The 23,378-nt window shown below is 43.0% G+C and overlaps 1 protein-coding gene across 6 annotated transcripts in view; it reads left to right on the forward strand.

Annotated features, from left to right (window-relative positions):
* Positions 1-23,378, forward strand: part of RGS6 (regulator of G protein signaling 6) — a 635,113-nt gene that overhangs the window by 542,199 nt on the left and 69,536 nt on the right. For all 6 annotated transcript variants that reach the window (XM_030812880.1, XM_003263654.3, XM_003263650.3 and 3 more), the window contains exons 10-13: positions 850-924; positions 2,958-3,056; positions 4,466-4,527; positions 21,332-21,442. In XM_030812880.1, coding sequence (XP_030668740.1) covers positions 850-924; positions 2,958-3,056; positions 4,466-4,527; positions 21,332-21,442 — 347 coding nt within the window. The remainder of the gene's footprint in view (positions 1-849; positions 925-2,957; positions 3,057-4,465; positions 4,528-21,331; positions 21,443-23,378) is intronic.

The following is a 23,378-nucleotide window of genomic DNA, read 5'->3' on the forward strand; positions in this document are numbered from 1 at the left end:
TGTAAAGACACCTTATGTAATATATATCATTGATTCGTTAACATTAAACTCATGGCCAACAGCACTATTGCACATGCCTGCACGTTTATTTCCTCCTAAGGCACATCAGAGCCTTCTTGCTTGGGAACGGTGGACAGCACTTCAGCACTGTCCTTGGGCCCTTTTAAACAGCAAAATCACCAACAAAAAGCACAAAAATGCAGAAAAGTTGGCACTAAATTAGCCCTAAATAGACGGGCCTGAAACAAAAAGGCAGGACGTCACCTTGTTCAATTTCAGTGGGAAACACGCATATCAGGCTACTCAAGGTACAACTACTAAGGAGTTATAAATGAAATTTAGCAAGCAGGCAAATTCACAAATGCAAAATTTGTAAATAATGAGGTTTGACTGTATTTCTGATTTCACGTTATTAAAACAAATCTTGCATTTTCCTCATGAAACGGAACTAAAAAAATAAACTATTGGTCTTCTTAAAATTTGATTAAAAGCAAAAAATAAATAAATAGCTACTCAACCTGATATCGTGGAGTCTTTTTCAAACGGTTAAGTATGTAAAAAAATTTTTTAAGGGCTGTGCCTGATGCAGTCTTGCCACTTGAATAGCTAATTTGCTCTTAGAAACTGTGGGCTATACCCTCTACATATCATCCTTAGATTATGAGGTAAGCTTTTCTAGATCGTATGAGAACTCCATAGAGGAACACATATATTATGGCAAAATGGAAAAAAGTCATGCATTGTCTGTAATGGAAGAAGATAAAGATTGGTCCTGATGGTGTGACATGGGCTAAATTGGAAATGTAATTTTCACGTAGTAATTTATATGATGTGTTTTTTTTTTCTCAGCCAGGCTGTGTGAACACAACAGAAATGGATATCCGAAAATGTCGACGCTTGAAGAATCCACAGAAGGTTAAAAAGGTTCGCTAGTTTAGCTGAGTTAAAAATTCCCGATGTGAATAGCCCTTCCAGTTCTAGTACTATTCAAATAGTAATTTCCTACTTGTAATTCTACCACCTTTTGTCTTTCGAAACCATAACCATTTCACAAATATTGATTGAGCAGCTGATGCATGCTTGGCCCTGTGCTCGTGCTAGGATACATTGGCAGGTCCTCCTGGAGCCCACAGCCTGGCAGGGAGTGAAACAAGGCAACAGGCAACGGGGCCGTGAATGCTGTGTTAGGAGAGGTATAGGACAGTTGAGGAGCCCAGGAGGGGCAGCTAAACCAGACCTGGAGGGGGCGGAGGCGAGGGGCTTCCCAAGGGCTTCCTGAAAGAGAGTCAGGTGTTCTGAAGGGTAAGTTGCAGTTGTCCTGGGGAGGTGGCAGGGAGGGGAGGAAACAAAAGGACCAAGAAGTGGCAAAGCTCACAGGTGAAAGCAAGCTTTATACTTAGAAGCAAATGAAAGTCTTATTTATTTATTTATTTATTTATTTATTTTTGATAGAGCTGGGTCACCCAAACTCACACCACCATCTTGCCCAATTGTGAATGACCCAGTGGTCACTTGCGTTTCACTTTACTCAAAGGAGTAGTGGTCACAGCATACCCAAGGGCGCCATGCTCAGACTCCCCCATGATTCGTACATCTCATCCTCTCCACAGCACCAGGGACAATATTGCAGGAGAGTATGACCAGACTCCATAATATTAATTTCCAAAGAGTGGGCCAGGTGCAGTGGCTCACACCTGTAATCCCAACACTTTGGGAGGCTGAGGCGGGCAGATCACCTGAGGTCGGGAGTTCAAGACCAGCTTGACCAACATGGAGAAACCCCGTCTCTACTAAAAATACAAAATTAGCTGGGCACAGTGGTGCATACCTGTCATCCCAGCTTCTTGGGAGGCTGAGGTAGGAGAATCGCTTGAACCCGGGAGGCAGAGGTTGCGGTGAGCAAAGATCGCGCCGTTGCACTCCAGCCTGGGCAACAAGAGCGAGACTCTGTCTCAAAAAAAAATTCCAAAGAGTGGAGATGTGTCCCCAAACATTCCTATTTCTTGTGATGACGAATTAGCTCTCTCTCTCATGTATGCATTAAAAAAAAAACACATACATGCACACACACACACACACACACTAGACGTGGCGTATGTGTATAAACTTCTTTAATCTACTTACGTATTTTGTTCCTCACTGACTTAACAATACCCACTGTATTATATTTTAAAATGTTAGTCCTAAAATGTCCTCATTTCATCTTCAAGAGCCCCATAATTGTAACATTACAGAATTTCACGGAGTCACATCCACCTTATCTGAGCCCTTCTTCATTTTGATGATTTTGACCACACATTACATGCCCTTCAGGATTTCGTTTCTTTCCCATTAGGAAGATTGTGTTTAGTCTGTCTGTAATACCAGGAACAGCTTTAAACGTAGCTATAGCTATGGACATGTGGAAAAACTGAGGCCAGAAAACTATTTAACTTGAAAGGGAAACCCTGAAACTCTGCCATCCCAGTTTTGTACCAGATGGGCATCTGCTGACCAACGGAAATGTAGAGGGGATCTTCGGCAGTGGCTCTTGAACTTTGTTTATTCAGAATCATTTGGGGCATTTGATAAAAGTGCAGATTTCCAAACCCACCCACAAAGATTCTGATGCAGTAAGTCCAGGGGGGCGAGGGGATACTCAGCAATGTGTCTTTTCCGAGCACACCCAGGTGATTCTTTGCAGATGGTCTATGGACCATATTTGGAGAAACACTGAGATACAAGGAGGCTATTTTCAGCCCAATAAAAGATAGGATTGGGGTTATAGTGGTACCCTAAAGATGAGATGACATGGCTTAAGAGGCAGCATTCTCATCATTGAAGAAATAAAAGCAGAGACCAATCTTTTATTGTCATGAGGGGATTCACGAAATTGGATGAGTCATTGAACTAGCTGACCCCTAAGCACCCTCCAACTCTGTGGTTGAATGATCCTCTGTGCTTGCTTCTTCTCCTAGTCCGTGTATGGCGTGACTGAAGAGTCCCAGGCACAGAGCCCAGTGCATGTACTCAGCCAACCAATCAGGAAAACAACAAAAGAGGACATCCGGAAACAGGTGAATGAATTGACAGCTTGCAGTCCCAGGAGTAGACGTGGCCAGTTTAAAACCCCTTTCAAATGTTCAACTCTGAAGATTGAGCAAGCTTTGAGCTCTGGAAACCACAGTGGAACCCAGCTGTGGGTGATTGAACCTCTAAGTGCTGTGTATGAACAAGCCACGGAAGCTTGAGAGAAAGAATTCTCTACCCAGTTCCTCCAGCAGTTATTAGAAAAGGGCATAAATGAGTCATCCCGTGCCTTGGGGTAACTGCTGTAGTGGGGTTTCTCACAGTCCGCTGTGGGAACTGGAGGAAGGAGGGGGCTCATGTCACACAGTCCTTATAATTGGAAGGCACCAGCTCAGGATGGTCTACTTTATTGCTGTGATTTGAAAGGAAAGTTTAAGAATAAATAAAGCTCTACTCCCAATGCCATTTCAGCATTACTTGGTTGAACGTTACTTTCTTTCATGATGAGGAGCCCAGGTCAACAGGCAATGGCTAATTATATTACTTCCTTCTGATACTTACTGGTAACAAAGCAACCTGCTGTTTATATTATGCCTTGCTGGTTCCTAGAGGGCGAAACCCAAAGGAGTAAACTTTTAGTTGCTTGCCCTTGACGAGTTTATTATCTGATGGGTAAGAGGTAATGGATGTATGAAAAAAAGTTATTTGGCGGGGCTGGGTGGCTCACACCTGTAATCCCAGCACTGTGTGAGGCCGAGGCAGGTGGATCATCTGAGGTAAGGAGTTTGAGACCAGGCTGACCAATGTGATGAAACCTCGTCTCTACTAAAAATAGAAAAAAGTTAGCCAGGCTTGGTGGCGTGTGACTATAATCCCAGCTACTCGGGAGGCTGAGAGAGGAGAATCACTTGAACCTGAGAGGTGGAGGTTGCAGTGAGCTGAGATCATGCCACTGCACTCCAGCATAGGCAACAGAATGAGACTCTGTCTCAAAAAACAAAAAAAACAAAAAAAAAAAAAAGAGAGAAAAAGCTATTTGATGATTCCAGTCAAGCATGCCAAGGACATGGGCATGACATGCGTATGAAAGGTGGGCAGAGGAGGGGTCACTGGGGATTATTCAAAACAGGTATTTATGGTGCACATTTCACCTGTCCATGCTGTTGCTAAGCTATGTAGAAAATATATTGCCTTTAAGTTTTGGAAAGCAAGACTTAAATCACACCACAGTATAGGAGGAGATGAGACAAAGGCTAAATTGTAGAATATGAATCTTGTATGATAGAGATGTCCAGAGGCACAAGTAAGTTGCTGGAGGGCAGAGCTGAGGGAGTCGGAGATGTCTGGCCAGAGGAGATGTTTGGATCTTGGTGGAAATGCAGGATTTGGGTTTGTGGAGTGAGGGGAAGAAATAATTTTAGTTTGGTCTTAACATCCGTGTTCTCTATTTTCCCAGATAACATTTTTGAACGCACAGATTGACAGACATTGTTTGAAAATGTCCAAAGTAGCTGAAAGGTATGTTTTCCTTCAGTAATATTACTGCTTTCTTCTAATTTAACAGAGAAGAAATGTTACAGGGTTATGATTAACAAATGTGTTCAACGCCAAGAGACTGTAGTTATTCCTTAGACTGGGGTGCAAAAAAAACCCCACAGGCTCCATGTGAGTATAACTAAGATAACAGACCTCCCTTGAGTGATGTCAAGAAATGTTCTGTTGCTAAGGCTTTACGGGGGGGTGGCCATGGGACCTTGTCAATCAAGGAAGAATATCCTTTAAAGCTACATAATGCACCTTTGCCTTCAGCCTCTTGATTAATTCAAATGGAAATTGCTCCCTTTTCAGCTATAAAATGCCTAGATTCACTTTATAGGGGAAAAGAAATTATGTGTGTCCTTTGAGGTGCTGGCTGCATAGACAGGAGGGGACTGGATCGTCGGGAAGAGTTCCGCCTCCACACACCATCAACCACTGAACTGCATCGAATCAACTGTAAAGACAATATTTGGCCCCTCCAGCCTGGCTTCCACAGCAGTGTGTGTGCTTCAGTCTGCACCAGTAGCTGGTTCCACTCCGTTAACTCATGGGAGACTCAATTTTATCAACTAAATGGTCCGTTTTTTTTTAACTCTTCCGTGAAGACAGGAGGCCACATGGGGAATCTATATGGAATAAATCTAACCAGGCAGCTCACTAGTGAACATTTATTCATCCATATGCTACTGTTAAAGCAATGACCAGTTGCTGAAGGACTCAAGAGCTTAAGTTGGGTCTTGGTATTTATTGGATGTCAGATAAACCGAGTCTTTTAAGCCCAGCTCCTACAGGGGACTGGCTGTGTGAGCCCCCCATAAGCCTGTAAGCCTTTCTCTGCTGGCCCCTGAGTTGATTCACATCTTTTTTCTAGATAAATTACAACAAATGGAAGGTATAAAAACTTCGACCCCAAACAAAGAGTCTGACTGAATACCCTACCTTCAGGGGCTAAGGACATCCCTGGACTTGGGCTCACGTCTTTATTCCAGGGTTTCTCGATCGTGGCACTAGTGACATTCTGAGCCAGATAATTCTTTGTTGTGTTCTTAATGTCCTATGAATTATAGGATATTTAGCAGCATTCCTGACCTCTCCCAATTAGAGGTCAGTGGTCCCCCCACCACCACAGTTGTGAGAACCAAAAATGTCTCCAGACATTGCCAAATGTCCCCTGGGTGGGGTGAAAGTCACTCCCATTGAGAATCACTGACACTCCTGCTTTTTCTATGCAAATATTCTGGAAAGTGGCCGTGGCTGGAGCTCAGCTTACGCTCAGGTACCTACCGATCACTCTGGAGTCGCCGTTTCAGCTGGCTGTGTAGGCTGCAGAATTACCTCATACCTCCTCTCTCATCATGTGCGGCTTCTGGCCAGAGTACCAGGCTCTGAAAATGCTTTTTCGGTCTCACTGTGGTTCCTTTGCCCCAGAAAGGTGGCTGTGAGTGAAACAGCAGCATGGCCTCAACTCTCTTGGTGTCATCCATGGCCTGTGAGGAACCGCGAGCTTCTTTCTCTGTGAACTAGGGACAGAAATGGCTGTCCTAGTATACTTTGAGGGTCGGTGTGCTAGCAATGCTCATGTCTGGCCTTGGAAGGTGGAAGGGCTCTTCAGGGTTTGCAATTTAGAAGAGCATATATATGGGAGCATCTTTCTTTGGATCTATTTGCTCAGGTCCGGTGGTTCTAAGTACCGTAATCCAGGTGAGGGAGGGGGTTAAAAAATGGAAATTCCCAAGCCTCAGCCCTAGGGATTCAGATTCAGTGGTTCCAGGGTTGAGCCAAGAAATCCACATTTTGGATAATCTTCAAGTGGACTGATCTGGTCTTTCAGGATCCGGTGAAGCCATTGCCTGCTACTCAGGCTGACCTGAGAGCTCACATCCAATTTGTTGTATCTTTGGGATGCAGAGAAAGAGCCTGAACCTGTCAGCATGAGGTAGGCAGACTCCAGGGCAGGTGTGCAGAGAGGCCAAGGAATGGAGGAAACCAAGGTGGAGGCGGGGAGCCTGGCCCATCCTATTGTTTGTTTGTTTCCTTGCTGTCAGGGAGGGGCCCCACCTGGTACCACCTAATTATGCTTGAGAGGCTGCTCATATTGAAGGATTATTCCAACTGGCTACTCCTCGGTGCCCAGCTAGAAGCTTTCATGAGTCTCTGCCTGGCAGAGGCTGGATTTTATTCCCAGCAGCAATAACTGGCAACTTTTCAATGTGACACGAGGGTTTTTCATTAGAGCCGCAAGGAAACCCCCAGATAAGGAGGAGGAGGGAAAGGAGATGCGTGTTAGCTGGAGATAAAGCAGCTGGGAGCCGGGCCCGTCAGTGGCTCTGTGAGGATGGGGCCAGGGAGGAGGTGCTGGCAGCTGGTGAGAAGCTGCCAGAGATGCAGGCTGAGCTCTCTCAGGTGGGCACACACGTCCACATCCCCATTCCGATCTGGCTTCCCTGGGCCTGCTCCAGGCGATAAGTGGCAAATCGGCATCCCCCAGGAAACCGCATCCCCCAGGAAAGATCTTCATCATTTTTCACCCAGTTCTGTCAGAACTAGTAGTGGGGAGAGGCAGGAGGGCTGGGAACAGTGAAGATGGGCTCCGGGATGTCTATAGTCAGGGTTGGACTAAAGGGTGCATCCAGACCAGCAGGGAGGGAAAAACGGAACTTTGCAAACTAAAGGGGCAGAACAGACAGTTTAGGGGATGGATCTGAAACTGACCATCGAGGTTTGAAACCTGCCCCTGCCATTTCCTGTTTTCTAACTGATGAAGCCAGTGGCTTCTTCTCTCGGTGCCTGTTTTCACCTCTTTAGAGGGGAGATAGTAGTTGTATTTAAATTATAGGATTAATGAGTTCATCCATGGCAAAAGCATGGTCCAGTCCTTGGGACTCAGTCTGCACACTAGGAATGTGAATAATAATTATTTTCCAGCGTGACACTTACTTGTGCTTCGGCAGAGAGCAGAATTCAAGTGCATGAGACAGAATGAACTGGATATGTGGTGCTTAAAGGAGCAAACAAAGGGCAGGCCAAGGAGGGAGGCTGCTAATGCAATTCTTTCCTGCACCTTCTGTCTCCCCTCAGTCTCCCACACAGAGGTCTCTGCAGGCTGCCTAAGGCTGACCTTGCGCTGCATGTCTCCTTCCAGTGCCTCACACGCCATCACTAATCTGGGGCTTCACGGGAGAAAAGACTTGCTCGTCTGCACAGAATTTCTCAGATCATCCCAGTTCCAAATATTCTGTCCATTGTCTTCCTGAGCACTTAATTGTCCCCAAAATCATGGCAACCAAACTGCATTTCTTAGGCTGCCTTTTGCACCTGGAAGCAACACAAAAGGCTTTCTGAGCTGTTACCCAATTTTTGTTGCAGAATGTATTGTCTCTGCACACACACATGAGTGTCTCAGATAAATGACACTTAACACCCTAAGCTTTTTATTTTAACTTTTTTTTTTTTTTTTTTTTTTTTGAGACGGAGTCTTGCTCTGTCGCCCAGGCTGGAGTTCAGTGGCGCAATCTCGGCTCACTGCAATCTCCACCTCCCGGGTTCACACCATTCTCCTGCCTCAGCCTCCTCAGTAGCTGGGATTACAGGCACCCGCCACCAAACCCAATACAAATACAAATTTTTTTGTATTTTTTAGTAGAGACGGGGTTTCACCGTGTTAGTCAGGATGGTCTGGATCTCCTGACGTTGTGATCCACCCGCCTCGGCCTCCCAAAGTGCTGGGATTACAGGCATGAGCCACGGTGCCTGGCCTATTTTAACTATTTTTTAATGGCAGTCTTTCTTAAATATGGTTCATCCACTTTACTTCCTAACAAAAGGACACTACATTTCAGTTAAGTTTTCTAGATGACTCAGAGTCAGTAGTCTTCTATTACGCTGTAAAACTGTCAGTGGTCAGGATCTTATAAGGTGCCCTGCTTCCCCTTCTGTAAATGGCCCCAGATGATAATATTCTTTGAATTCCTGTTTCTGCCTTTTAGTTGTCTGTTTGTCTGCTTGTCTCTACTAACCCTTCCCCCTCTCTACCCAACCCCCGCTTTCCAATCTGTAGCAGACCAGGTGTATCAGTTAGCTGTTGCTGAGTAACAAAACACTCCAAAACTCAGTGGCTTAAAAAAATAAGCTTTTATTATTGCTCACATGTCTATGTGCCACCTGGCTCCATTGTTCTCAGTCGTGTTTCTCTATGTGGCTATGGGTTGGCTGGGCAGCTCTGCTGATCTTGGCTGGGCTCTCTCACATGTTTGGCTTCTGCTGGTTTAGGATGGCCTCAGCTGGGACAGTTGAGTGCTCCTTAACGTGGTCTCTCACCCTCCAGCAGACTAGTTGACATTTTCCTCATGGGGATAGTGGGATTCCAAGAGAGAGAACAGAAGCAGGCAAAACTCTCGCAGATTAGAACTGGCATTCTGTCACTTGTGTTGCATTTTATTGGCTAAAACAAGTCTCTAAGCTGGACTAGATTCAAGGGCAGAAGAAATAGGCTCCTTCTTTGAAACTGAACTACCACACCAGGAAATCAAATAACCAAATTGATTAGCTTTGATCTTAAAGCAAGTGTGAAAAGTATTTTTTGTGAGGTGTGTTGTTCCCAATAACAATGAACCTTGAGGCATGGTGTTTATTTCATCTGTAGACTACTCAGAGGCTCTTATGCTCACTTATCTCATTTATGTTCTCTGGATATTTGAAGTAGCCAGATAAACAAGGTCTTACTCTTCTTTGCAAGCATCCCCAAGGGAGTCCCTTTTTTAATTCACCTAAGCCCTATAGCACTTGACAAACCAACTTTGAGAAGCAACACTCCATGCATTTTAGTCCCAAACTGTCTAGAGTCTCCATGTTTGGCTGCGATTCCCCAGAGACTTCTTCCCACCCGTAGTGAGCTATACCACCATCCCTGCAGCTATCTCAGTGCACTGCTGCACACAGAGGGATCAAAATGTTCCATTCCGTACCTGCATCTGTACTTGGCTCATCCTCACCCTATTACTGGGAGCCATTCGTGTGGCACAGCTGACTGCTGAATTGATTTTTTTTAGCATCATCTTGCTTCCCCGTATCTGAGATTGCTGCTGCTCCCTGAAATTGGATGCTGGTTCTTCCTCCACCTCCTGACCCTCAGTGATCGTGAAATGTAATTAATGAAATGAGATAAGACAGCTAGGGACTGGATACCCTAAGGGTCTGTTGAAAACCTGCTAGGGTGATAGAGGTTTGTGAACTTAATGTCTAATGATAGTTTCAGGGGAGGAAAAAAAAGGGTCACAGAAGTCATTACAACTTTGCTTTTAGGGGATTCCAGAAACCGTGGGGTCTTTGCTCCTCCTTTCTCCTAGCCTGTTCTAGGTGACAGAAAAAAAAAAAAAAGACCAGAGGTATCATTACAGCCAGGGTGACCATATCTAGACCAAGATTTGGAATCTGTAGCATGCAGGAAAGAAGGGGCCTCCATACCTGGCCTGGTGTAAGCTCTTCTTCCTGCAGGGCTAAATTCACCTTCGTGCTCCTTTACTCATCCCAAGTTTCTCTATTGAATGTGTTTTCTCTGGGTGACTTGCAATTAAGGATTTCTCTTTTTATATTTTCTCTACTTCCCACCTTCTCCAAGTGAAAAAAAAAAAAGCTAGATTAATTAATTAATTGCTAGGAATCAAACTTTCTTCTTTCCTCTCCACAGTGCTGCTCTGCTTCTCATTTTCCTTTCTAATCAGATCCTTCCTGTCCTGGTTCCCTGTTGTGCATCACAGTTCAGAAAGTGCATGTAGCAAAGCGAGGCCTGCCAGCATGCTCTCCTCTTCACCCCCTTTCACATTCCATTTCCAGGTCTTCTCATGTAGAGGCTCTGATTTCATAATGAATGCTTTAGTGCATTTGTACTGTATTTCTAAAGTAGGACTAATGGTCATATCCCATAATGCTTTAGATTCCAGGCCTCGTTTTGTTGGTTTTTGTTTGTTTGTTTGTTTGTTTTCCTGGGTAATAGTTTCCCATAGCTGCAGGACATACTTCACTGTCCCTTTTTCTTGGAGCCTAGCCATGTCAATATCTCTTCATCTTCTCCCCACCTGCTCCATATATGTGTCCTTAGCTCTAGGGATTCCTCCTACGCATTGCTTAATTCAGGGTGGGCAGCATTTCTTCTTCCTCCAACTCGTCATAGTTTTGTGGGTTTTTTTTTTTTTTTTGGACACATCTATACAATTTGTGGCAAAATTATAAGTCTTTTTTTGTTAAGAGAGAAAGGATAAAATCTAAAACTTTTATTTTTGTCATATTTTCTCAAGTGGTTGGACTGTATGTTTACTAAATTCTCTTTCATTATTTCCTTCCCCTCCAAGTTTATCAAAGGTAGACCCTAATTAGCAATCTAAATTGGGAAGGTTTTGCATTAATAACTGTCCTCCTACCAGGATTGGTTACTATTATTAGAAGCTGTGACTTTGCTGTTAGCTCAGCTCTAACAACTCTCTGAGATCCAGAGAGCTGTTTGCTTTTTAATGGCATAGTAGGCACTGAATAATGGCTACTAAATGACTGACCACAGACTGTACGCCGGCAGCCCTCTGGGAGATTTTTTTTTTTTTTTTTTTTTTTGCCACTTACTAAAGGGTCATGGGGCAGGAGTATGTGAACAAATCAGCCAGTTCCACATTTCCACTCAAGACGCAGTTCAAAGCCCACAACAATTGTGGGTAGCACATTTGCTAAAGGTTCATAGATCAGCGTCTTCTAGTGATGTGAGAATTTGTCATTTGAAAATAACAAAAGCATATACCAATCAGGAGTCAGGGATAAAGGGACAAGAATTCTAAAATTCCTCAGTGAGAAATATTGTTCCTAATGGACTTCTGAATTTCCTATATTTATTTTCTTGCTTCCATCTCATCCCAGTTCTGCTTTTCTGCCACTCACACCCAGCAGTTGGAGGACCATTGCTGCTGTGTACTGTTATATGCTGGACATCCTACAAAGCTCTTTACATACCTCTATTTTCTTCTCCCTTTTTGCTTTTCCTGTCCTACCTCTAGTCTTTCTGTGGTCATTGGTATTGATTTTGGACTGAAATGGTACTATGCGTTGGCCATTGCCCCCTCCTTCATTGCCTGCCTGGCCTTCTCATTGTCTTGTGTGTCCCAAGCAGACTCTGTTCATCTTGTAATCTGTACACTACCAGGAAGCACATGTTCTGAAAGAGACAGCCTCTCTGGCTAATTCTACAAACGGCTGCCTTGATGAACTTGCCTTCACACTCCCATCACCTTCATTCCCTTTTCAACTGTATTGGTTTGATTCCAAGCAATAAAACCCCAGCTAGAACCTGGTTCTGCAAAATAGGAGCATACATTGGCTCCCAGAATACAAGAAGGGGCTGTGGAATTGAACCCTGGGAAAGGCAGCAATGCTACTGAGCTCAGGAAAAGCTGGAGCCAGGGCCTTGAGTGCCTCCAAGACCCATTTTTCCTCTCTGGTCCTGCCCACTTTCCACGCTGGCCTTATTCTCTTTCATGACAGACATGTGTTAGGAAACATGACACCACCGGCCCTTGAACTTTGTGACTATACAACTTTGATATGGTTTGGCCGTGTCCCCACCCAAATCTCGTCTTGAATTGTAGTTCCCATAATCCCCACATGTGATGGGAGGGACCCAGTGGGAGGTAATTGCATCATGGGGGTGTTTTCCCCCATGCTATGCTCATGATAGTAAGTTCTCATGAGACCTGATGGCTTTATAAGGGGCTTCCCCCTTCATTCAGTTCTCATTCTCCTTCCTGTCACCATGTGAAGAAGGACATGTTTGCTTCCCCTTCCCCCATGATTGTGAGTTTCCTAGGCCTCCCCAGCCATGCTGAACCGTGAGTCAATTAAACCTCTTTCCTTTATAAATTACACAGTGTTGGGTATTTCTTCATAGCAGTGGGAGAACGGACTAATACAAGCTTCCACTGAAGCTGGGGAAAGAAGATATGAACCCCACTTGCATCAGGTATCTGTTCCTGGACAAATCAACCATGGCCAGGAGCAGGGCTTATAAATAAATATATGGCAGCTTCTGAAGTAGCTTTGTGTACATGCCAGAGTACAATTCTCAGGAGGCAAGCAGAACTGAGCAGGAACCCAGAGAGGCCCTCTATGCCTGCTCACCCATTTTGGAGTATTCACCATCCAGAATCCCTATCTGCTTCACTCAGATTCCCAAGAGACCCAGCATAAGGGTCAACACAACCAAGTACATTCACTGTATTCCTAGGCAGCCCTTCTATCTCCATTTGGATCTCCTTTCCTGCCTAAGAAATGGCACTGGACAGCCTAGGCACAAATCCAAAAGCCTTTCAACTCTCTGCATTAAGCTTAGATCTTATCCTATGTGGCCAACATTCATTTCTTTCCCGTGTCCCACCTTGGAAGCTCTAGCTACCAGGCATAAAGCACCTCCAGCCCAGATTAAAGAGACAGGAGAGCAAAGAAAAGGTAAGGAGTCCTTGCTTTCATTTCTTGTGCTATTTCTGCACAGTCTGATGATGTTGAGAAGCATAAAGGAAAAGGAGACCACCTTCCCTCTCTGCCCAGTGTGGGGTGCTCTTTCACCTCCTCTCAGACTTTGGCTACCCCAGCTGTGAAGTTAACCCTCTCTGATACTCTCTCCGGGAAGGATCACCCTCCCCTCCCCTCAAGAAGCTGGGAGAGCAGTTGAGGCAGCAGACTGCTAAATGCCCAAGTCACCCCTGGGAACCTCCAAGATGCACTTTGCTGTCTCCTGTCTTTTCCATGCAATGATGATGGCAAATAGGACAAATGAGGGTGCATAGATTCATGAACACTGGGTTTATTTGCATGGGTTGTGATAGTGGCAGTAAAATAAAACATGGTGGTGCCATTATGCACCTTTTATCTACTGCCACACTCTCCTCCAGGTGACTTTATTTTCTACATAAATAAATGTAGTAAGAAATAATAATACATTTATTTTTTCACATAAATTGCTCTCAAACTGCACCTGTGGTAGGCAGAATAATGATTTCTCAAAGATGTCCATGTTCTAATCCCCAGAACCTGTGAATAGGTTATGTTACTTGGCAAGGAGAATTCAGGTTGCAGGTGGACTTAAGGTTGCTAATCAGTTCACCTTAAAATACAGAGATTATCCTGGATTGGCCAGATGGGCCCAGCATAATCACAGGTTCCCTGAAATGTGGAAGAGAGAGGCAGAAGAGTCGGTGTCAGAGTGATGCAGCATGAGAAAACCATAGCTGGCTTTGCAGATAGAAGGGGGCCATGAGCCAAGGAATGCAGGGAGCCTCTAGAAGCTGGAAAAAGGCAAGCAAATGAATTCTTCCCTAGAGCCTCCAGAAGGAACATCGCCCTGCTGACACCTTGATTTTAGCTCAGTGAGACCCATGTCAGACTTCTGACTCTTAGAATTATAAGACAATACATTTGTATTGTTTTCAGCTGCTAAATATGAGATAATCTGTTCCAGCAGCCCTTAGAAACAAATATAAAATCCCAATCTCTCCCCTTGTCTTAGAATCTGAAGACCAAATTGTTCATCCTCTTTGTCTTTAATATACCAGCATCTCTAAGCACCCTGCTGACTAGGAGTGCCTCTTATAGCCCCAATACTTGGGGGTATGTCTAATTCTGATGATTCAATACTTCCTTTTTCTATCAATAAAATACAACATTCAAAATACATATTCCCATGTAATTTTACTGTTTCCTTTACAAAGCCTCTGACTTTATTTATGTAACTTAACAAAATAGATTTCCCTCTTCTAATACAATAAATTTCCCTTCCGACCATTACCACTCATCACTGACACTGGCCAGCAGATGAGTTGCTTGTAATGACTTTGGCTTTGTTGCCTGGTTCAGATTGTCAGGACTTTCTGTGTTCCTTCTCCACGTGTTCCTCTATAGCATGTCTTGATGCCGCTTGCCTAGACCTTTTTTGGAGAAGGCGTGACATGGCACAAGCTCACAGGAAGAATTTCATTCATGCTTAATGCCTGTTACAAAGTCATATTTTGTGCTCTTATGTTTGGTGGTCACAAAAATCTCACCTTGGGCTCTCAACCACATTCTCCTAAACCAACATCACCATTAGCTCTCACCACCTCTCTTCCACCCACTTATCTAATGATATTCCAGGATTTTTCTTAAAGAGATCTGGCTACGAGCCTGTATTTCATTACAGCTTAAATAATCATATTATTTCCCATTTCCTTAGTTGCTCTCTGGACTTTTAAGGTTCTACTGCCTTAGGCTGGTCAGCGGATAGCTGCCTTCGTTGCCATGCCTATAGTAATAGGCAGCCGGAGCCTGCAGGCTCCTCTTGGGACCAGGTGCTGGCTGAATTCTCACCGCAGCCTCTCCTGAGCCTTCTGTGTTGTCCCCTCACCCCAGCACTCACTCAGGGCTCCATATGGGGACTTGTCCACAAGACCTGACCTGACTGGTTGGACCCCTCCTTCCCAGGTTGGAGATGTGACCACATCGAGGATCTGCTAGAACACATTTGGGGAGGGGTCTGATAAAAACCCCAGCCTGCCTCATTGAAATCTAAGGAAGCAAGAGGGAGGAGGGGAGGGGATTTCATTTTTCAATCCCTATGTTCTACTTCAGGGAAATCTATTTCTGGTCTTAAAAAAAAATTCCCCAATAACACAATTAACTAATTAAAAGACACCCCACCTTTTGCCTTGGGCTGCCAAGTGGATGTCTTTTATTTGAGATTCAAAGCTAACTAAGGCTGAGATGATTGGAATGGCCAGGGCCAATGTCCTGGGAGGACAAACGGGGCCCCCCGGGCTGTTTGCTCATCTCAGATTTTGAGAATGCCATGGATGCTCAAATGCCTCATAATTGGGAGAACCCCCCAATATGTCATTGTGACTCAGATCCTCTGGGGCACCTCAGTACAACTCGTCACTCCCTGAACAGGATTTCGGTTTTCTGCTGCTGACTTGTCTTTGTGCTGATCTGAGCAAAGGAGACAGGTGGCCCAGAGTTCTCTCTGTATCCCCACATCCAGCTTGCTCTCTCACATTCCCTGTAGTGGGTTGAATAGTGGAGCCCCAAAAGATAGGTCCTAGGCCTTACCTGTGAAACCTGTGAATGTGACCTCCTTTGGGAAGAGTCTTTGCAGATGTAATTTGTTAAGAATATCTAGATAAATCATCATGGATTATCCACGACTCCAAATCCGATGACAAGTGTCCTTATAAGACAAAAAAGAGAGCAGATGACACAAGCACAGAAGAAAGCCATGTGAAGACAAAGACAGAGATGAAAGTGATGCAGCCACAAGCCAAGGTGTGCCTGTAGCCACCGGAAACTGGAAGGAAAAGAAAGGAAAGGAGAGGCGAGGTGAGGTGAGGCAAGGTGAGGTGAAATTCTCCCCTAGAGCCTTCGGAGGGAGCATGGTCCTGCCAACACCTTGATATCAGACTTCTAGCCTTCCAAAACTGAGTATAAACTTCTGTTGTTTTAACCATTTGTGGCCATTTGTTATTGCAGGCCTAGAAAACTAACATATTCCTCAACATGCAATGCCATTTCTTTTATAAAGAATTCAATCAGCCCAAGTAGCTAAGAAGCGGCTCCCAAGTGCAGCACCAACTTGTAGCCTGATCCTTCCTGCCACAGTGCTTTCTTAGAGCTCCCTTGCCCATGTTCATTCTGCCGAGATGTCGTAAAGCTCTTGATATGGTTTGCCTGTGTCCCCACCCAGATCTCATCTTGAATTCCCACATGTTGTGAGAGGGACCCAGTGAGAGGTCATTGAATCATGGGGCAGGTCTTTCCTGTGCTGTTCCCATGATAGTGAATAAGTCTCACGAGATCTGATGGCCTTAAAAATGGGAGTTTCCCTGTACGAGCTCTCTCTCTTTGCCTGCTGCCATCCATGTAAGACATGACTTGCTCCTCCTTGCCTCCCACCATGATTGTGAGGCCTCCCCAGCTACATGGAACTGTAAGTCCATTAAACCTCTTTTCTCTTGTAAATTGCCCAGTCTCGGGTATGTCTTTATCAGCAGCATGAAAACAAATTAATACAGCTCTTATTGGTGAAGACTGGCCCCCGGGAAGATGCATAACTTGCAGGAGATATATAGGACAGAGGATGTGCCTCTAGTGTGCCCATGGTTTTGCTTGCCTGTTTTATATTTGTAGAGGATTGTCAAGATTCTTTGGAGATGCTTTCCCATTTTCTATCACAATGGTCCTGAGTGCTCAACAAGGCTGTTATATAACATGATGAACTTGACAAAGATCAGTTAAATGACTCAACCAAGAACTCAAATCAAGGCTTTTCAACTGGGACCACTGCTTCTTCTACCCCACGGGTCATGGTAAACACCTGGGACAGCGAGGAGGCTCTGAGGTGCCCGAAAATTTACATCCATCTTCAAAACCAAAATTATCAGGGGCTTCTTCATTTTGATTTGATGAATAGAACATCTTGTGTCCTGAATGTTTTGGAAAATTGAGGAATGAGATGTGGTTCTTCTCAAACTTGAATGTGCATGTGAATCACCTGGGGGATCCTATTAAAATGCAGATTCTGACTCAGGAGGCCTGGGCTGGGACCCGAGATCTTGCATTGCTAACGGGCTCCCAGGTGATGCCAGTGCAGTTGGTTCATGGATCACATTTCCAGTAGCATGAGATGGAGCCTTTGACTAATTTCTCTGCGTGTTCAGCATTAAGCTAATTGGCCATTATTGCCCTTTGCAATTCAGTAGTAGGAATTGTGGCTCTGACTTTGCTGTTGGGGGAGAAGTTGCTGACACACAAGCTGGCAATGCTTAAGGAAAAATTTTATTGTGGATCAATAACCATAAAAATATTCATACCTTTTGGTCGAATAATTCTGCTTATGGATATGAATTCTAAATAAATAACCCAGAAGATGAAAAAAAATCTGTGTGAACAATGGTGTTCTACCACAGCACTGTGTATATTAAAAAAGAAAAAGTCTGTGTCTAATATAAAGGAAATGATTAAGTAAATTGTAATAAAGTCACTCACTGCAACCAAGACAATATTGTAGACATGTTCATCTTCTGCTTTCCTCAAATGCAACATGTCACTAAAGGAACAAAAATGGCATGAACTCACAAGGTTAACAAACTATTAATAATTTCAACACATTTGTCCAAGATACAAAGTCTATGTAATTGGGGAACATAACCACAGGCCCCCATGTCTCTATTTGTAATGTTTTATTTTTTTAATTGGTCAGCGAGTACAAGGTGTCAAAGCAAAACCTTACAATTTTTATACCTTTCTGTATGCCTGAAATATTTCAAAATTTAATAAGAAAGTGCATAGGGGAAGAGTGAAGAACATTCTAACCTACATGTTGGGGGCAGAAGTAATGTGACAAAATAAGCCAGTTTTCACAACAAAGCCTGGCCTTGGCTCTTGAAGGCATTAGGGACCATGGAGGGCAGGAATGAGGTATGGGGCTAACAGCAGAGGAATGGTCAAGTCTGTCCCAGGAGACTTTGCACCCCTAGATCTCCTGCCCCACTAGGAAACAATCCTTCCCACCTACCACCACTGGAGCAGATGGGCAGTTTTTTCTGGAGAGAAATTGAGCCGCATATGCTCAGAACTCAGATACATCAGATCTCATAAGAGGCCAGCTGAAAACAAGAGAATTAATGGAAGCTCTACGCACTGAACTGTGGGACCTGTAGGGATGGAAAGTGTCAAACCTTTCCTCATCTACCATAAGGATTACGGCCAACACTGCTATAATAAAAGAGGTTAACAAGAGAAAAGCATAAATGCATTTATTTCATGAGTTTCACATGACGCAGAAGTCTTCATTAATGAAGACTCAAAGACCCAGGGAAAACTGTCTGTATTTGTGCTTAGGTTCCACGAAGAATGGGAAGCCTTGCAGAAATATGATTGGACAAAAGGGTGTGATCTACTGGTAACAGACTGAGGGGAGGAAACCCAGCAAGGCCTGTCTGTTCAGATTCTTCTTAGTCTCTCTGAGTAGCATTCCTACCTCTCGGGTAGGACCTCTCTGGAATGAGGGTTTTCAAGGGAGAAGGGAGAGAGTGACCTTTCTAGGTTTTGTGGCTTGCTTTGCGGGAGAGGCATTCTAGTTTCTATGACCCACTTTGGGGAAAAAGAATTCTTGTTTCTGTGACTTATGTCAGGGGAGAAAAAGGGATGGGAGACAGGGGCAGGAGAGAAGATGAAAGCCTTGGCTTCTGAGGCCCTTCCATTCTCCTTTAGTTCAAAGTACTCAGCATGCCAACGTACTATACTTTAGAGTATCGTGTTCTGAGCCCCAACAGACCCTCGGCCCCTCCCCGACCCTGCTCTCAGGCCTCCAGGAGCCAGACATACATACCCACAGGCAAGAGACTGTCAAAGTACAATCTGTGGGCCAAACCATACTCCATTCTGTTTTTGCAAATAAAGTTTTATTAGAACACAGTCACATGCATTCATTTGCAAGTTGTCTATGGCTGCTTTTATGCCACAGCAGTAGAGCTGAGTAGTGGCAACAGACACCATCTGGCCCACAAAGCCTAAAGTATTTACTATCTAGGCCCTGCAGAAAAAGCTTGCCAATGCCTGCTCTAGAGAAAAATAGACACCCCAGAGGAAAGACTCCAGATGCCTCAGTTGGAGCTCCCATTAAAATACTGGTAAACTTCCCTATGACAATGAAGACCATCAGTGACAAGCCCCATCCACACACCCACGGAGCTGCCAAGCAGGTTTCAGTACCTCAGTCTTAAGCACAAATGGATGTCCAAAGATTTTCCAGACACTCGAGGAAGGCTCAGCGTGAAAGACTGTAATCAAAATAAACTGACAGAAAAAAGGAACTTGGAAGAACCGAAATAATTCAACAAGTAGAAGAAACTTACAATAAAAGTATAGAATTCATATTATCTGAGAAATGAGAAGATATTTCATCCATAAAACAAGAACTAGACACTATGATAACCAAAAGTGAACTCTGAAACTTAGAAAGTAATGGCTCCAAATTAAAAAATAAAAGAGATTTTAACAAAAAGACAAGGAGATGAAAAATGGGAGGGAAAACAAACAATCCAGGATGTCCAATATTGAACTGGAAAAAAATATAGGACAAGCAAACAAAGGAAACAAAGGGTATAAAATTAGTGATGAATACTATAAAATTCCTGATAAATATTTTCTTATCTATCACACACTGTGCCCAGCACAGTAAATAACAACAACTAGCAAGGGCCATCATGAAATTTCAGAACACTCTAGCAATAAAGAGATGATTCTAAGTTGACAGAGAGAAAAGAAACTGAACCAAAGAACGAGAATCAAAATGGATCCAGGCTTCTCAATAGTAACACTGTATACCAGAAAAAAAAAAAAAAAAAACGTGGAGTGATGCCTTCAAAATTCTAAAGGAAAGAGATTTTTCACCTAGTGTTCTGTGTCTAGCACTATCAGTCAAGTATGGAGATAAAAGCATTTTTAGACTTGCAAGGATTCTCATGCATCCTTTATTAGGAAACTACTAAAGGATGTGCTTCAACACAATCAGGTAGTAAAAGCAAGAGATAGACATGGAATCCAGGAAACATGGGCTTTTCAACACAGAAGCGAAGGAAGTCCCAAAAAGATCATTTTCCATCAAGTGCATAGAGCAAATGACCCAGTTTTGAGCAAGAAGACTAAAGACTTCAGGAAAGAGGATCTCTGGGAAACAAGACAACAGAACTGCCCAATTATTTGATGTGTTTAAGATGTAAAAAAATGATTGCTAGATGTTTTACAGGTTAAAACACTTGCTTGGAAAAAGTAGTATGATATTTAGCTGAACAGCAAACAATTTTTATCTAGTTCAATAATGTTACACTGACCATTGATTTAACAAAAATTGTTACACAAATCTATTTGGAGGATCATGTAAGAAAAGGTGGGAGTTGAGGACTGGTGAATAGAAAGATAAATTCTTGTCTAAAATAAAAAAAATCAGGAATAGATATAAAAGCATATAATTTAGAAATATATAGGTAACTTTTAGAAAAAACGTAAGGTGGAAAGTAGATGCCTCTCTGAGAAGGGATGGGAGGAAAAAATAATTGCTTTTGCTTTTTTAGTATATATAATCATTTGGTACTATTTTATTATTCTAACTATTCACATACATTTTGATAAAAATAAAAATTAGTCTAAAATAAATTATGTCAATCTGTAAGATCAACGTATCTATTAGATCATAATTATAACTAGAAAAGTTAAGTTGCTTTTTTTGGAAACAATGCTTACGTTTACTCCTTGTGGTCTGCTGGTATTTAAAAGTCTTTATCATAAGAAAGTCCTTCTGTTGGGAATGCTGAGCTGGCAATCTGGTGGAGCTGTAGTGTCTTTTGTGTGTTCCAGATGCCTTGAGAATCAGTCTTTGTGGGAGGGTCGAACACAAACAGGTTTGACCAGTGTATTAGTATCAGTAAGGCTGGCATAACCAGGGAGAGATGCACCAAGGTTCAGGTAAAGAGTCAAGTGGGGAAAAAGATATATAAAATGCATTTATATATCATGACTGCAACAATGCAAAAATGGTATGTTCATAATGGGAAGGAAATAAGGACAAATGAAAACAGTTTGATGTGTCAGAAGTGGGAGTGGAAATAAATTTTTTCCTTTAATTTATAATTATGTGAAGACTGCAATAATGTTTGTGTAAAACAGAATAAAGGGGTTTTCTAAGGAAATAAGTTGCATTCTTTGCTCTGCCTCCCTCCTGCAGTTTAATTGCCTACACGGAACAATATATGGAATATGACCCTTTGATAACACCAGCTGAGCCATCCAACCCTTGGATCAGTGACGACGTTGCTTTGTGGGACATAGAGATGAGGTAAAACATGTTTTAAGGTTTGGGAGTGGGATGAATGTAGACAAAAATCCATGAGATCATGAAATTACCTTATATGCTATCTTAATTTGACATTTTTTATGGCTAGAACAGAAACCCCTCAAGTAGCCTCCCGGCTATCCATTAATTCTCTTGTTTTCAGCTGGCCTCTTATGAGATCTGATGTGTCTGAGTTCTGAGCATACGTGGCTCAATTTCTCTCCAGAAAAAACTGCCCATCTCCTGCAGTGGTGGTAGGTGGGAAGGATTGTTTCCTAGTGAGTTCTACTTACAGTTTCTACCTCCTTTTAGCTTTGACTTGTGCATGGATCCTTTGTGGCTTCCCTCTGACCCTTTGGATATCATGACAACTGGGACAGTCCCTCACCATTCCCTAGTTCTGATTGCTGGAAGAAAAGAATCTGTTGTTCCAATTTCTTTTCCTGTTAGACAGCAACAATAATGATAATAGCTGGCACGTATTCTGCATTGGCCACATCCTCCAGTAAGTGTCTCTCACTGAATCCCCTCGACAGGTAAACATTACTATTCTCACCACTCAGCAGGTATGGAAACTGAGGCACAGAGGAGTTAATGAACTTGCCCAAGGTCATACTGCTAGTACAGCAGAGTTAGGACTAGAACTCAGGCAGAGGGCTCCAGAACCATGATTTCGTCACTCTGTTCTTCTGGAGTAACCGCTAACAGCGATTCCAGCCAGTTTCTCCTTCCCTGTGAGGGAAGCCAGTGTGTTTACTTAAAAGGAGAGGAACCAAAGCCCAAAGGGACTTGGACCACTTCCAGAATTACAGAAGGAAACACACAGACAAAGCTAGTGTGGTGTGCCTTCGTACCCCCTGCACCTCGGCTGGATGAATTTTTGTTTCCATTTTCATGTCTCTATCAATTTCACATTGTCTTTCACCTTTGCTCCTTTTCTGGCTGCTTTTCCTGAAATGGAAAAAATCTTATAAAAATAATAAAAGTCGCAGATGCTCATTCTAAAAAGTTCAAATTATCCAGATGTGCATAAAGAAGAAAATGCTCTCTTCCTCCAACCCGATTTCACCTTTCAAAAAGAACCTTTGTTTGTAGTCTAATGCTGTGGTTCCCAGAGTGGATCAGAGCACCCTGGGCATTGTGGGGAACTCACAGAGTTACCACTGGATAGTCTAATTTTTTAGGGAAACACAGTGATGGTTGACACATGCCAGATACTGCATAAACTACTAGCTTAAGATGGTTCCGTTTCAACATTAGAGCACGTTACATCCCTTATGATGATACGCATCTTTGCACATCTGGCTTTTCGGAGCAGTCACTGTGATAAAAAGCAAGAATTGCGCAAAAATTAACATGGAGTAAGAAATAGGGATGGTAAGTTCCAATCTAATTCCAAAATTTAAGAAAATGTGTAGTGCCCAATAGGTGCATATTGTAGTTATTTAAGAATGAAAAATAAATTTTCAATTTATGTGTCTTTCAAACAGCTACTAAGTTGTTAGGATACAAATGCATATTAAGTTGATTGGTCCTAGCCATAATAAATGGCACTGTTAAGTATTTCTTTTGGCCCAGGGGCACTGTGAAAAACTTACTGAGACGCTAAGGGTACCATGAGCTCAGCAAGTTTGGGAACATCTGATTTAGTGTCTACTACTTTGGATTTTTATGCATATATAACATTCTATCCTTTTGTATAATTGGGTTCAATATATATACCCAAATATATATATATATATAGTTCAATAATTTTTAAATTAACAACATGTCGTGGCAGTCTTTCCATGTAAACACATATAGATCCACCTTACTCTTTTTAATAGCCACATAGTATCCTCTGGCACGGGTGAAGTAAAATTTATTTTACTAATCCTTGGATCATAAATATTTATGTCCTCCTTTTTTTTGCCACCATAAACAATGATTCCATGAACAT

This window comes from Nomascus leucogenys, chromosome 1a (genome assembly GCF_006542625.1).
Source record: "Nomascus leucogenys isolate Asia chromosome 1a, Asia_NLE_v1, whole genome shotgun sequence".
NCBI classification, from domain to species: domain Eukaryota; kingdom Metazoa; phylum Chordata; class Mammalia; order Primates; family Hylobatidae; genus Nomascus; species Nomascus leucogenys.